Below are 16,037 nucleotides of genomic sequence, written 5' to 3'. Positions count from 1 at the left end.
TAGATGAAAAAGAAGACATGTATCTTAGATAAGTGACCCACAATAAGGGAATAACATAAATACAGAAGTAAGTAAGAATGTAGGCTATACAATATAAAAAAGAGCTATGGAGAGAATATTGTATTTGTAGCCAACTGCTCTGCTGCTTGTTACCTTTCTGATCTTAGATAAATTGCTTCACCTTACATCTTCAGTTGAATGAGTGGATTAGACTATATTATCTCTGTTTTTTTCTGGCTCTTAATCTTCTATACTTATGAACATGCCATATTAGTGAGGAAGGTGCAAAGAGACAGTGAGGAAACTTCCCTGAGTAGTATGGGAGGAATTATGTTAAGAAAAAGTGGGAAATAAGGTTAGATAGGTAAAAAATAATGGACATGCATATAGATAGCTATTTTTACCAGCCTACTCAGTTTATATTAACTCAAAGTTGGTAAGAAATCCATAGAAGAGATATGATTATGAAAACAGGTAGATGATTTTAGAAATATTAATTTTAGGACTATTAATTTAGGATCTAGGAATGTTAGCATAAAGGATAGAATAGAGGGTGGAAAGACTGGAGACTGAGTTGTTTAAATTCAGTCTGTCCTCAGTATTTTCAAATTTCCTCTCTCATCATTCTACCATCACATTAAATACGGTTGGGAAATTATCTCATAACACAAAATAGAGGTAATTAGAGTGTGGACTGGAGTGGTAAGAGTAGAGAAAAAGAAAATGAGTTAAGAGAAAGAGATTATATTCCAAAAATATTGTTGAGACTTGGCAATCAATTATTTTGAATAGGGAGTTGAAGTGAAGGCAAAGAAAAGATTGTGTAATGACTTGGCAACATTGATATTGATGTTAGTTGTGCAAATAAGTCTACTATATCTAGAATTGTCCAAATGTAGATAAATATTCATAGTTCTGTTATAATCTTTTTTAAAAAATAAAACTATTAGATCCTTCTTAATGATGAAAAATGCTATCTACTTCCAGAGAGAGAATTGATGAATTCTAAGTGCTGATCAAAGAATATTTTTTTACTTTATTTTTCTTGCTTTTTTCAACATGACTAATGTGAACATATAGTTTACATTATTTCACATTTATAATGGAAATCATATTGCTTGCTTTCTTAATGGGTAACGGGGTGGCTGGAGGGAGAGAGAATTGAAACTTTAAATTTTAAAAGTTCAAAAAAATTAAATCCTTTATATAGTTGAAATTATATAATAAAAGATTGAGAAGTCTGTCCAACATGGATAAGGATTAAAAAGCCCTCAAAAAACTTTTCAAACAAAACTTGACTTGTAAAGTAAGTCTAAAAATAGATTTTATTTTATAGACCACTCCACATTTCTTGGGTCAACTTTAAAGACAATTCTGTGAACTGGAATGAAGAATTTTCTCTCCAAGTGAAGTGTGAAGAATGTACCAAGTTGCCTAATATTTCTTATTCTTGGGATCTTTTTTTAATCAATGCAACAGAAACAAATGGCATGGAAGGTAGGAGTCTCTGTACCCTTGTGTTTCTGAGAAGTAGAAATGAAATAAATAACTTCTTGTGATCTTAAAAAAAACTTCTAGAATATGAGCATTTGGGAATGAATACATCTATTCATGAAGTAGCTGGGATTTAAAAATGACCTTGAAAGAATAAAACAAATAGATAATTGCAGAAGATTCAGGAGAGTATTTCAGGAATCAAGACATAGAATAACCCTTTGACCTAACTCTTACCTCTTTTTCCAAAACAGACTAAGAACATAAAAGTCCTAATTCAGATAAATAACATAATATCAAATCTAATTAACAGCCTCTTAACTCTGTTTTTTGCTGCTATTATATAGTCTTTATGTGACTGCAATGTTGTGAGAAAGTATGAAACACTAGTACTCAGACTCTTGGACTTTTTTGTATAAAACCAAAATTATCCTCTTTTCTGGTCCCAGCATGGACTGACTTTCTATCGCTCTGTCTCTGTCTCTCTCCCTTTCTATCCCTTGATCTCTGTTTCTTCTCTTTGTTTCTGTCTTTTTCTTGCTGCCTCTCTTTTAATTTAATGTTTAATGGTTTTTTCCCCCCTTAACTCAGTTTCTTCCTAGTTTCCCCAAATTTCAATCATTATTTCACTATACACACTGAATATCTTTTTTATGTCCAAATTCATATCTCATTCACACTACTATTGTCTTGCTCTGTTCACTGATTAATTCACTGTCTACTAGTACCTGCTCTCAATCTACCTTTAAGACATCAAACCTACTTTCTCATACTTTTAAATAGGAGAGGGGTAAGGGGAGAGAACTAGTAAACTGTCACTTGCATGTCTCTCCTCATCTTCAATTATTCCTCTTTTACCTGAGATATTTAATCTCTGATACTACATGTCTGGTCAGTATTCACTGGACTGTTCATGTGCATCTCCAGCTTATCATATTTTTGCTAAAATGTGGATTGAACTGCAACAAATCACTCTTTTCTCTATATATTCAATGGGATGTGCCAAAGATATTTATAAGCAGTGTGGTGAGAATGATTTCATTAAAGAAAAAAATTAAATAAAATTTAGGTTGTTTTTCAATTATGTCTGACTCTTTGTGACCCCACTTAAGGTTTTCTTGGCAAAAATACCAGAGAGATTGTGTACTTAGTGTATAAAATTCAACTTTATATTACAGTACTACTTATGTTACCTAGGCAACAGAAATCATTGAAAGACTATATGTAAAATATTTATTTATTTATTAATTTTTTAAAAGGAGGTTTTTTGTTTTTTTTTTTTTTAATATAAATTATCCTGAGGTAGAGTGCTTGATTTAGGAATAGGGTTAGAAGAGCTGAGTTTGAATCTTGATTTAGCCACTCATTTGCTATGTGACCCTGGGCAAATCATTTAATCTCCCAGCCTCAGTTTTTCATCTGTAATTTGGAGATAGCAATAGCATCTTCTTCACAGACTTCTGAGAAACAAATGAGACAATACCTATAAGATACTTTGAAAAGCATAATATATATATATATATATATATATATATATATATATATACACACATTATTTATTTATTTATTTGCTGACGCAATTGGGGTTAAATGAGAAAAGTATAAATATTATTACTATTATTACTATGAGGATCCTTTTGTTATTCAAGGAACTAACTGTATTTACAAGTGTTGTACGTGAAAATATATAAGCACACTTTTACTGTTATTGCATTATCTATAACAACCACATTTAATTTTTACTCAATGTTGTAATTGTTTCAAATGTATGTTTAAGTTTCTTTTTGTAGAGCTACAGATCTGCTAGGCTCATCAAGTCTGAGTGGTGATATCTTGACAATTCCAAAGTCAGATCCACTCTCCAGGATAAAACGAATGGCTATTCCTGCCCCAAGAACCACACCTTTCCCAAGAGATGCCTCTGGGCAGTATATCAAGCAGTTGGCCCAATCTGCTCCAGGGAAAGCCTCCACTTCTGCAGCCTCCATAAACATTACAATTGGATTTCATCATGTAAATGATACTAGTCGCTGGGAGAGCAGCAATCCCTCAGCTCTGGAGGATCCTGTTCAGAAAGTGCTACTTTATCCAAAGCAAGGCTTACTAGAAAAAAAATCTGTCATAAGATCCACCCAGGGAGAAAAGTCAGCAAGCACTGAGCTACCACAAAATTCTTACATTTCTGGTAATTACATTTTCTCTTATTTCTTCCTTTTTTTTTTTTTTTTTTCCATTTTTTTCTAATTTCCTTTGAAGGAACAAATATAACCTTTCGAATAATGAAGTCATATATGTTTGATTCCAATCTCTGAGTAATTACTAAAAGTAATACACAATATTCTCTATTTGGGAGCTGGGAAGCCTTTTTTTGATTGAACTTATCATTGTTTTCAAAAAAAGAGTTGTCTTGTATGATGCATTGCTTCATTCCAAAGTTAATAAGTGAGCTAATTTTATATCTCTTTGAAAAAGAACCAGTTTTAGTGATCTAAAAATAGGAGAGGAAGTAAATTTTGCATTTAGCAAAAGTTAGCTTTCTCATCAACTCCAACTCAATCACTGTTCTAGATTTCAGATTGTGGTGTGTTTTACCACTCCATCACTACTTCGCCCCAAAGTGTAGTTTTCTAGTTCTCATTGTAAGAGTGAGAAGTAAATAAGGTTTCCTAGTCCCCTTGAAGAATAGAATCTGGTGGAACAAGAAGAATCTTTTATGTTCTTCAGACCCCTTTACTTTTGAGAAAAACATCTTTAGTGCATAACTATCAATCATAGGTTTTGAAGTAAAATAATAGCAATAGCAAACACATTATGACTTTCATATTTGTTTTTAGTCAACTAAGATATTAGGGAATAGGCATTTATGAAAACATAATCTTCTCAAATTAACAAATTTTAAATTACAAAAATATTAACTCATGCTTAAATATAGTAGATCCAGAGAATAGTTTACTAATGATACTCATTTAATTTTTGGTTCACTGCTTTTCTAATCCTTGCTGTCTAAGCAGATTAAACATGAAGAGATCCATCAATTCATAAGTCAAAGTTTATCATGAAAAGCCAAAATTTATTGCTGTGAAACTTTAGACAGATTTTAAATGAAATGGAATGGATTTACATACTAATTGTTAAAGTAGATGAAAGAAAAGCATGATTAAATTTTTAAAAATAGACTAGATCTAATAAGGCCTTTTTTCTCTTTTTATTTCAAGTGAAAACATTTCCATATTTTTTCCTAGGTCACCATCTGACTCATTTGCCCCATATGTAATTTTACAAGTCCATATCCTCCTGAGAAAGAAGGAGGAAGGGGACCTAGCCCTTGGACTGCCCTAGGACAAAGTAGGAAGATGTAATAAAGCAAAAGTACAAGCAAAGTAAAGTCTTTAGAGCAATTTGGGAATAGGTAAACTTAATCTCTTCAATAGATAGGTATTTAGGGGATGATAGATTTCAGAGCATATGAAGTTAAGCAATCCACTAGAAAAATGAGAAATTAGTACCTTGAGTGACTCTGATGAAGTCAATTAAAGGTCTGTTAAAGTTAAAGCTTTATTTTTAAAATGAAAGTTAACTTGGAGTCAGCCAAGGGAGTGTGACCAGCAACCCAGGTTAAAAAAAAAAAAAAGTAATAGAAATATACACTTTTGAAAAAAAAAAAAGGGTTTGTTTTTTTTTTTGGCCATTTAATGAGAAAAAAAGTTGAACATCCTAAATGCTACAGTGGTATCCAAAAAGTTCTAACTACTTAGAATCCCATGTTTTATTGAGTATATCTTTAATGGAACACCTATGGGAGGATCTGATCAAGAATGAGCATATTAAGGCATGGATAAATTGCAATATACACTGGTGAAGGGAGTATCCATATTGAAGGGATCCTATAGCCATCAAAGAAGATATCTCAGATTATAGTCATTATATATCAGATTATGTTACAACCAAATTTAGATTATAATTTTAGATTATGTATGAATATTTCACATAAAGGAACCAATTTGTTGAAATTATAGAGATGGAATCTTTTTTTGGTGCCTCCTTTCAAACCTTAAGTTCAAATTGTAATTATTATAGTAAGAGCAATGTTTTGAATGTTTCACATTTTTTTCTTGTTTTGCATTCCTCCTATCCCTTTCCCACAGAATTCAGGCCCAAATTTTTCTTAGTCTAAAACATGCTTCAAATGGTAGCTGGATTAGATTGCCTATGAAGTTTCTTCTGGTTTTGAGATTGCATAATTTCATTCATTTTTCATGGCCAGTCCTCTTTCTCAATATTCTTTTTTTTTTTTTTTTTTTTTTTTTTTTTTTTTTTTTTTTTTTTTTATAATTCAGGAGCACTTTGAGTCTTTAAATGCTTTAAAGATATCATTATGAAAATCAATCAATAGAAACATAGATATGTGAGTTAAAGAGAGTTATAGTAAATGCCAAATATTTTGCTAAATTTTACCATTCATTCTAGATTTAATTTGAGAAGCTCTTGATTTAAATACATAAAACACTACCAAAAGCTGTGTTTCCAATGGTATTTTTGTTCTTTCCATAGATTTTGAATTTTATTATAGCAATATCAAGGAGGCAGTGGAACCATCAGGAGGAAGACATCCAGGTCAGTATATTTTATGACTATTTTAATGAATTGAATTTTATCATTGGTTTGAGATAAACCATTTTCTTAGACATTGTCACTGGGCTTCCCTTCAGCTTTATGGTGCTTTACAAATTATTGCTCAGATTCCTCCACATTTATACGAATTGTTCCAGATGTCTCTATTTTACATTAGAAGAATCAATATATATATATTTCCAATCTCTCCTTTCAATTGCCATTAACTACCAGTAGGACATTATTCACTATTTCTTCTTGAATCAATTATAACTAGTGTCTCCAAGTCATTTTTAACCATTTTTTTATTGTCACTATTTGCTTATGCAGTTGTATTATTGAAATTTAGCTGACAAAATATGTAATCTCAAAAAAGCAAATTCTTGGATTGCAATAAATGTTTTAAGGCATTATTTTAAATTTTTTATTGCTTTCTGTTGATTTTTTTTACACCATAGTCATTTCCTGATATACTTTTCTCCCACATGGAAATCTCCCCCTTTACCAAGAAATATACACATGCCCCACCTTCTTCACCTATCCCATCTCTCTACTGAAAGGAGAGAAGTATGTTTCACAAGTATGTATTCAGGAATTGAGATGAGCCATTGCATTGAATCTGAATTTAGTTGTTTTTAAGTGCTACTTTCATTTATATTATTGTTGTTATATGTTGGTTCTTTTGCATTTGACTTCTCTCCTACTTCATACATATAGATCCTGTTTATCAGATAGACTGCACTATATAATACTTTTAGAAAGTGGAGGAGAGAATTTTTGAAAATATTAATTTTTAATCTCTGAGACTTTATTTAAGAGAATTGTTACAATTTCTTTTATTTATCACCCATTGGTATGGTTTGTTCTCTTGATAGAGAGTATCAGTATCACAGAACTAAATGAAAATGAAGAAAATGAAGAAAATGAAGAAAATGACAATGATGATGGTTACAACCTAATTGATTTATCTTACTCCACTGAAAATGCTGCACCCTTGCTTATGGTGGATTGGTCCAAATCATTAATTAGCAGAACTGTTTTTCAAAGCTACACATCCTCAGGTATGCATTTTCTACTCACCTGGAGGTTTGTCACAATTTGAATAAGAATAGCTTAGATGTCACTTACTAATCTTCCAGAGTCATTTGGTTTTATAGATAAGGAGTTAGTTTTAATGTACTTTTAAAAAATAATTATGTGGTTTAATCATTCAGATCTTTTTCCTTTCTGAGTATAAAGAAGCATGATGATGTAATGAAAAAAAAGCACTAGATTTGAAGTGAGAACATCTCTGTGCCTATCATTTCCCAACAAATCTTTAGTAAGCATGGAATATATTTTATTTTGGTTATTAAAAGATAGATCCACACAGTTCTTACTTTCAAAGAACTTATAGTTTATTAAACAGGGGGGAAAACATGATAGTCAGTCAACTAGCATTTGTTGACAGTTTAATGTGTGCCAACCAGTTTGATGAAGGCTGTGAATTCAAATACATTTAGAAAGACATTTTATGTCCTCAAGGAGAAAATTAAGAAGTGATGTGGGAGAGATAAAAATACTGTCTACAAATAGCTATGATGTGAAAAGATGGAGTAAGATAAAAGGAGAGATCTAGGTCAAATACTTTAAGAAATTTGAGATGTTTGTTTGAGGGAGTCATCCTCATCTCTACAAAATTAGTATTTTGTTAAGTGGTAAAAGCATGCTTTTAAAATTTTGGGTGTATGAATAAAAATTAGGTTTAGAAAGAAGCCCCGAAAACTCTGCTTAGTATCTCAGAAGCATAGAAATGTGGCTAGCTTATTTGTAGATGTCATCTGACCCAAGAAGTGATTTCATCTGGTAATTAGAGTCTTATGGGTATCTTTTCTGTTAGGTATCACATCAAAAACTCTTACAATTAAACCTTTTTTCCTGAGAGGAGGAGAGACATATGTGATACAAGCTTCTGTAGGTAAGTGATGTTTTCAAATGGACATTTTTGATTTTTAGGAAAAATGAAAATTTGGTGGTCTTCTTAATTTACTTTCCTAGAAATTATAGTCAACTAATCATTTGTGAATTTATTTTTTATAGTATATTATATCCAGCATCCTAATAGGTGTCTCTCCTTATAATCTCCATAAAGCTGCTGAAATAGTGTTCCTGAAAGACAGGTCTAAACCTGCCAATCTCTTGCTCAAAAATCTTCGGTGGCTACCTTTTATCTCTAAGTAAAATACAAATTCCTTAACATCCCATTTAATGCTCTTCTCGGTCTGAATCCAATCTATATTACTGCTCTTCATCCATTCTACCTGCTATTCTCTGAATTTATAATTTCACCACTTGCTTCCATGTGTGTACATATTTTTTCTCTATGCATAAGTGAAGGCTGGATGGAGCAGAACCCAGTTGACTTTACTTTCACTTTTGTATTCTTCCTATCAAACCATATTTTGATACTTGTTGAGAATTCAATACTTCAATACTTGTATATTATATAATAACTAGGGAGATGATTTGGAGAAACACTGATTGATCACCTGACTGAACATTTTATGGTCTGGTAAGAATAGTGATCCAAGTGTAAACTTTTCCTAAATATGGGCAGCCTAATTCTCTTCAAAGACACTGATTTTTAGTTCTGATGTTTGTTAATTCTCTCTCCCATTCTTTTCACTACTCCATTTGAACACAAATTTTAATCCTATACTTTTTGGATAATACTCCATGAATAATACATTGAGCATTTGGCATCTGTTTCAACAAGATCCTTTGTTGAATTAAGTTTTGGTTCTCTTCTCAGTCTTCTTTTACATATTATGTCTGTCAAGATAAATCTAGGTGTTTTGTATATGTTTCAATTGATTCTTATTTTTCTCTACAGTCTCAAGCCACAATCCATTAGGCAAAGCACAATTATATTTTACTGTCAATGAAGTTCCAAAAGAAGTATCTTGCCAAGTACAGCCCAGTCACGGTTATGAGGCTTATACAGTCTTCAGTGTTTTCTGCATGTCTGGGAAAGCAGTAAGCATTTCAGAGTCCTTTAATGCTATCTGTGTGGCCAAAGTAGGTCCCAAGCAAGAAATGTTGTCTGGTATTGTAATGACATACTTTGAAGTGCAAATAAAATCCATATTTCATAACTATAGAATAATTACTTTTAAAGTTTATGATGTGCTACTGAAAAGAGTGATAATGACTGAAATATATATGTCTTTGGCTGTGAATAAAAAACAAAGGCAAAATTGGCACCCTTCTATGAAAAGAATTATAATTTATGGTTTTGTTTTTTATTTTTAAGACTACTTCAAACATTTTTGAGGCTTTTTAAAGCCATTGCAAAGACCACTCTCCTTTCTAAAATGATAGTATAGTGTATAAATATTTATAAAATTCTTGAGTATTGATGCTAGAAAATATCATAGTCATTATCTTTACCCCCAAATGAAAGACAGGAAAAGAAAAGCTTAGTGAATGACAAGACCAAAGTTACATGGCTGTTAATGGCATTATGGACCTAGAATTCATTTCTCCTAACTACCCATTCAGCATTTTCGCTACTCTACTATAGGTAAACTCTCAATGTCTATAACTGAAAGTGATCAGAAAGTTGTACTCAAGTCACAAAACCACTGAGTGCTGTCCTGGTGCTAAAATCACACTCATGTGGCCATGTTTCTTTAAGATATCCTTTTTTCTCCTAGAAATAGCTCCCAATGCATGTTCTGAGGGCATGTCATCTTTCTTCTGAAAAAGTACTTCTAGAAAGTTTTCTGAGAGGAGACTTTAAGCATGAACAATACAAGCAGACTCTTGCAGATTTCAGATTTGTAAAAAAGATATCTCAAATTCATCTGATTTTCCATATGTAGAATTCAAAGGAACCAGATGCAGTTCTAGGAACATACAGATTCAAAGACTATGCTTCCTTATAAAGGCTATTGACTCCTGTATAAGCCTAACAGGTCTGAAATCTTCCAATTACCTGCCACTTGAGTTTACCAAATAAAATAGATCAGAATGTGAAATGATGTAAAAGTAACCACCCTGTGAGATGAAAGCCTTCTGTTCCCTCATAAGTGAGGACAAAACAAGAATACTTCCATTAACTGATGGGTAAAAATATAGGTGACGATAAAAATAGTAAACACAGAAGTTTGGTGTGAGAAGTTGGATTTGAAACTTGATTCATCTGGGATTCCCATTCTGGCAGGCTTATCATTTTCCTGTGAATAAAATTTTTAGGAGAAACCTAGAAATAACATAGCCTAGGAAAGTAGTCTTAAACAATCAAACAATTTAAATGTATTTATTCATTCAGTGTTATATATTTGTGATTCTCCTTTTTATAATAGAAATTATACAACTAACTCATGAAGAGGGAAATATATCCTTTTCCAGAAGATATGATGAGGTCCTGAACTAAGATTATGGTAGAAAAAGTAGAACGTGATTGTAGAATATAAATTCTATGGAACGAAGGATTTGGTCTAGCCAGAAATTTTTAACTTGGGATTCAAGAATATTATTTTCAAAAGAATTAGAAACTATATTCTTTTTGAAATTCTATGTATTTTATGTATTCAGAAACATTATTCTATGGAATGATTCACTGGCTTCACCACACTGCCAAAGGGATTTATGATATAAAAAAAAGATTAAGAATTTCTTATATAATTACTAATGTTCCTTTTTACTACTACTACTACTACTAATAATAAATCTAATCATTAAATACTATGAGATTCTAGTATATTTTAAAAAATCTTATTTCACTTAAAACCCACTCACATTTCTAGAGCACTTTGTAGAGAACTTTACTTACAAGAACACCACGAAGTAGATAGTGCAAACACCATTATATCCACCATAAATATGAGGAAAGTGAAAGGGTAAGAATTTTGCCAACATCACAAAGCTGCCACAAATCTGACATAGATCTTTATCACCTTATGCTTGAATTATTGTCATAGTCTGTTGGTCTTCTTGTTTCAAGTCTTTGTCCACTCTAGTCTACTTTCCACTTAGCTGTCAAATTGAGCTTAAAATATGATGTGATTACATCATTTCCCTATTCAATAAACCCCAGCTATTCCCTATCCCTTTCAGGATTAAATATAAATATCTTTTGTTTGAAGTTTTAATTTTTTCATAAACTGGCCCTCTTCTACCTTTCCAAACTTCTCATACCATATCCCTATGTAATATGCAATCTAGTAATACTGAACACTTTGAGATACTCCATTTCCCAAAACTATATTTTCACTGAATGCTTTCCTCTAGAATGCTTCCTTTCCTTACCTCTGCATCCTGGATTCCCTGATTTCCTTCATGCTCTACCTAAAATCTCACCTCTTCTACAAGGAACCTCTTCTGATACCCTTTAATGCTACTACTTTCTCTCTGTGGATTATCTCCAATTGATCTTTTTTTTTTTTTAAATTTAAATTTTATTTTTTTCTCTTTCTTTTCTTTTTTTTTATTGAAAACAAAGTCACTTTATTATAAAAAAATTTTGACAGTATATATGCATGAGTAATTTTTTTATAACATTATCCCTTGTAATCATTTTTTTCAAATTTTCCCCTCCCTCCCTCTACTCCCTCCCTTAGATGACAGGCAATCCCATACATTTTACATGTGTTACAGTATAACCTAGATACAATATATGTGTGTAAATCCCATTTTCTTGTTGCACGTTAAGTATTAGATTCCGAAGATATAAGTAATCTGGGTAGATAGACAGTAGTGCTAACAATTTACATTCACTTCCCAGTGTTCCTTCTCTGGGTGTAGTTATTTCTGTCCATCATTGATCAACTGGAAGTGAGTTGAATCTTCTTTATGTTGAAGATATCCACTTCCATTAGAATACCTCTTCATACAGCATTGAAGTGTACAGCGATCTTCTGGTTCTATTCATTTCACTCAGCATCAGTTGATGTAAGTCTTTCCAAACCTCTCCAATTGATCCTATAAATATGTTGTTTATACATAGTTGTTTGCATTTTAATAAATGCTTATTGGCTAATCTACAAGGTACTATAGAAATATGAGTGAATTTTAAGAGAAACAAGATTTTAAAAAATACATTAGAATCTTATAGTATTTAGTGATTGGATTATTCTTTTGAGTGAAAAGGAATATTAGCAATTAGATAAGGGGTTCTTAACTAAGTGTTTGAGGAAAATTCATACCCAACACTTCAGATTCCTGATTAGATGTTTTAGTCTCTACATTATGCTGACTTTCTCTTATGTAAAAACTTCCTTTATTGGAATATAAGGAATTGGTCATTATAAATTTTGTGGTTTTTTAATGTTTTTGTTATGTTTTCTCTGACATTGAATATAGGACTACCATTATGAATTCACTTACCAAATAGGAAAATCCTCCAAAATACCTTTATATAGGGGGAGAGATATACAATATTACTTTGCTTTGCCTGCTGGTGAAATTATGGACCAATACAAAGGTAAGTTTGACTATTATATTTGGTTCATTAACTGTGATTATGTCTCATTTCTATAACCTTTCCACATAGATTTTAAATAGGTGTCTATGTGTCAAAAGGAAGCTTTTGAGTAATGACATAAACAGATTGATTTATTGAGTGGGAGGGTTTTCTTCATGACAAGTATAAAGCCTTAGAGCTTTGGGTGGATTTTTTTTTTTTTTTGGACAAGAATGAAAATTTGGAATATTTCAAAAAAGCATCATTTTATTCATAAATTCAAATGATATAGAAGAACAACAGTAAAATGATATTTTTTTTCAAAAGTAAAATGAAAATAAGGCCAGATAGTTTTAATTATTAATAAAATAATAAATGTATGATAGAGCATTAGACAAAGCATTTATTGATTGGTATGTGCCTAGCACTGTGCCAAATGTTAGATAAATGAGCTAAGGTGAATTTGAGGAAATACCTCATGAATAATCTAAGCCACATATGTTCCTTAGCCAAAAAAAAAAAAAAAAAAAAATGGGGATAAACTAAATACTGAAAAGGGCTTCAGAAAAAAAGTGACAAGGGAAAATGTGTTACAAATCCCTAACCTCCTGCTTTTGCTTACTCCTTAACAATTTTTTTCCCTCTCTTCTCTGTCCCTAACAGTTCAACTGAAAATACATTCTTAAAAATCAGCAATAATTGTCATCTCGCCAAATCCAATAATAGTTCTTAGTTTTTGTTTTCCTTACCTTTTCATTAGAATTTCATACTTGATCACTTCTTTTTAAGTAATGTCCATACCCTTGGCTTCCATACTCTCCTGGTTCCCTTATCCTTCTGATAGCTCCTGTGTTCTTTTCTTTTTATACACTTTCACCTTTAGTAATTTCACTCTTATGGATTTTATTTTCTTACTCTCTCCTTTTTTTTTTTTTAACTTGGGCTCATTTTTCTTCTACTTTTCTTTGATGGTTCTTCTTTATAAGATGACCAAATCTCTACTTCTCAACACATAAGTCTGTATGTCCATCCATCCTTTGAGGTCTCAGCTTAACATCTACCTACTTGATGTAGCTATGTAGCTCAGTGGATAGTGTTGGTCTTATAATCATGAAAACCCGAATTTGAAATCTTGCCTTATTAATTGTGTGACCCCAGGAAAATGACCTAATAACCAACAACAGGAATAATAATAATAATAAGCTCACAAAAACAACAATAATAAAAACACATATAATTGTAAGTTTTATTATTTATTTATATTTTCTTTGTTATGTAACTTTAAAGTTTATATTTGTTTATTATATATGTACAGATATATATTTGTTTTTATATATATGTGTGTCAGAGTGCACATACATGTAAATGACCCAGTCAGCTCCTTAATAGGAGGTAGCATTGTCATATCTTCTTTTTGTCCTTCCAGTGCCTCACAGATTATTCTTCATATATCTACTAGGAACTCAATAAATAGGTTCTTGATTTATTATGTTAACTACTATGTATAAAGTTTAAAATCTGTGTTTTATATTTCTGACTTGGGAGGTAAAATTTCACTATTTTCATTTCATTTCACACTAAGCTTTTCAAGGATAAAACTTGTCTTCACCTGCCACTAATTGACTATTAATATGTGAAATGTCGAGACGGTAAGCCTGCATTGAATCCTGGGATAAAAGGAGGCTTTTGATGCATTCCATATGTACACATTCACATTTATCTTTTGTCTTCTGTTGTAGTAACTGTCTTTACTGAGATCACAAACAGATATGGCTCTAAATCTCATCCTTGTGCTGTGAATGTGACAGTACTGCCAAGTTTCCATAGGAACGTATCATCTTTGAATTACAGGCCAGAAGAGGATCTGTAAGTAGCATTTAGAATGAAAAGGCCCTAACAAAACATTTATGTTTTTGAAAGGTCATACTTGGATCAGGCTGGCAATGGGCATGAAGTCTAACTAGACAAGGGTTTTGGAAAAAGAAATAGTAGGGTGTCAGATTCTCGGTTAGAGTTGGGAAGATTAGGATGGATTATACAGTCATTGGAATATGTGTTTCTGCTAGTGTTTTCATACTTACAATACAGCTTCACATAATCACAGAATTTCATAGTTAGAAGGAACCTCAGAAGCCCATCTAGTCCCACAGATACCAGAAAAAGTATTCCTTCTACAAGATTTCTGACAAGTCATCATCTAGTTTTTACTTGTAGACCCCCAAGTGAAGAAAAAAACACTACTTCCCATAGTAGTTCATTTAACTTTGGGATAGCTCTCATTGTGAGGAAGTTTTTCTCTATTATTTTAGATCTAAATTTGCCTCTTTGAAACTACTACTTACTGTAACTTGTTCTGAGATACATAACTTTTTAGATTTAATTCTTCCCTTATGAAGCTTATAATCTAATAGGGCATATGACACTTACAAACAAATCTCATTATTCCAAGCAACTATTCCAACCCTTCTCATATTGTACTTTATAAAACCATCCCTCCATTTTCTTCCTAGTATAGTTTGTCTCCGTAACCTCCCTGAGAAAATGGAGGTTATTTCCCTTCTCTTATACTTCATACCTCTAAACTCCTTCTTCCCCCCATTAACTTTATTGACAATTTTCTCCTCTCATATTCCAGGAGACTTTTTCCTCATTCCATGTTGATTCCTCTAATATATTAAGTCTCTTATGATCGTTTGTTGGCTTGCTCATTACCATTACTCTTGTCATTTTGAGTTTCTCATTAAAATCTATGTCCTCAAACTCAACATATCTAAAACATAGCTTATTATTTGAACACTCCCTCAATTCTAATACTAACCCCTAAACCACTTCTCTTTCTAGTGTTCCTATTTCTGTCAAGAGCACCACCTTTTCCAGTTACCTTGGTTCATCACCTTTAAGTCATCTCTGACTTGTCCTTCTCCTTCAATCTCTACATTTGATTAATTGCCAAATCTTGTAGATTCTAAGAGGCTAGTAATTATATGAATTGAATTTTAAAGTTAGGCCTTCCTGACTCCATGTCCTGAACTTTATATATTGTGCCACCTTATTGTATACATATTCAGATACATATGTCTACAAGTGATTATGTGTGCTCATATATATATGCCTATATGTGTATCACATATGTTTATACATACATGTATTTGTGTGTTAAAAATATACCTGAAAGAAGAGGTGTCTTTGTCTTTATTTTTTAGAAGATATATTGTTATTTTGATATATAGGTTGAATTATACTGTAATAACCATCATGAAAATCTTAATTTTTTTTTCCATAGGTATAATTCAACTCTTAAAAATCTAACCACTCTCCTACTTATGGGGAACTATGGAGAAATTAGAAATTATATAATAATGTTAACTAGAATTCTGAATCATTTCCATACAGAAGACCAAAGTTCTGTCTTTGACCTACAGTCACAAATTAGGAATTTATTGATTTCTTCAGTGTGCAACTTATCTTTCCAGGACCAGGTATATAT

At 31.8% G+C, this 16,037-nt stretch overlaps 1 protein-coding gene across 1 annotated transcript in view; it reads left to right on the top strand.

The window, feature by feature from the left end:
- The window catches only part of PKD1L1 (polycystin 1 like 1, transient receptor potential channel interacting), a 158,782-nt gene that overhangs the window by 57,953 nt on the left and 84,792 nt on the right, over nt 1-16,037 (top strand). Inside the window, exons 13-21 of the mRNA XM_074282718.1 lie at nt 1,337-1,497; nt 3,272-3,679; nt 6,046-6,108; nt 6,981-7,166; nt 7,985-8,062; nt 8,978-9,120; nt 12,451-12,571; nt 14,290-14,416; nt 15,834-16,029. Of these exons, the coding sequence (XP_074138819.1) occupies nt 1,337-1,497; nt 3,272-3,679; nt 6,046-6,108; nt 6,981-7,166; nt 7,985-8,062; nt 8,978-9,120; nt 12,451-12,571; nt 14,290-14,416; nt 15,834-16,029 (1,483 nt within the window). The remainder of the gene's footprint in view (nt 1-1,336; nt 1,498-3,271; nt 3,680-6,045; nt 6,109-6,980; nt 7,167-7,984; nt 8,063-8,977; nt 9,121-12,450; nt 12,572-14,289; nt 14,417-15,833; nt 16,030-16,037) is intronic.

This window comes from Sminthopsis crassicaudata, chromosome 1 (genome assembly GCF_048593235.1).
Source record: "Sminthopsis crassicaudata isolate SCR6 chromosome 1, ASM4859323v1, whole genome shotgun sequence".
NCBI lineage: Eukaryota > Metazoa > Chordata > Mammalia > Dasyuromorphia > Dasyuridae > Sminthopsis > Sminthopsis crassicaudata.
Note: the sequence above shows the minus strand (reverse complement) of the source record. Positions and strands in the feature narration are given on the sequence as shown.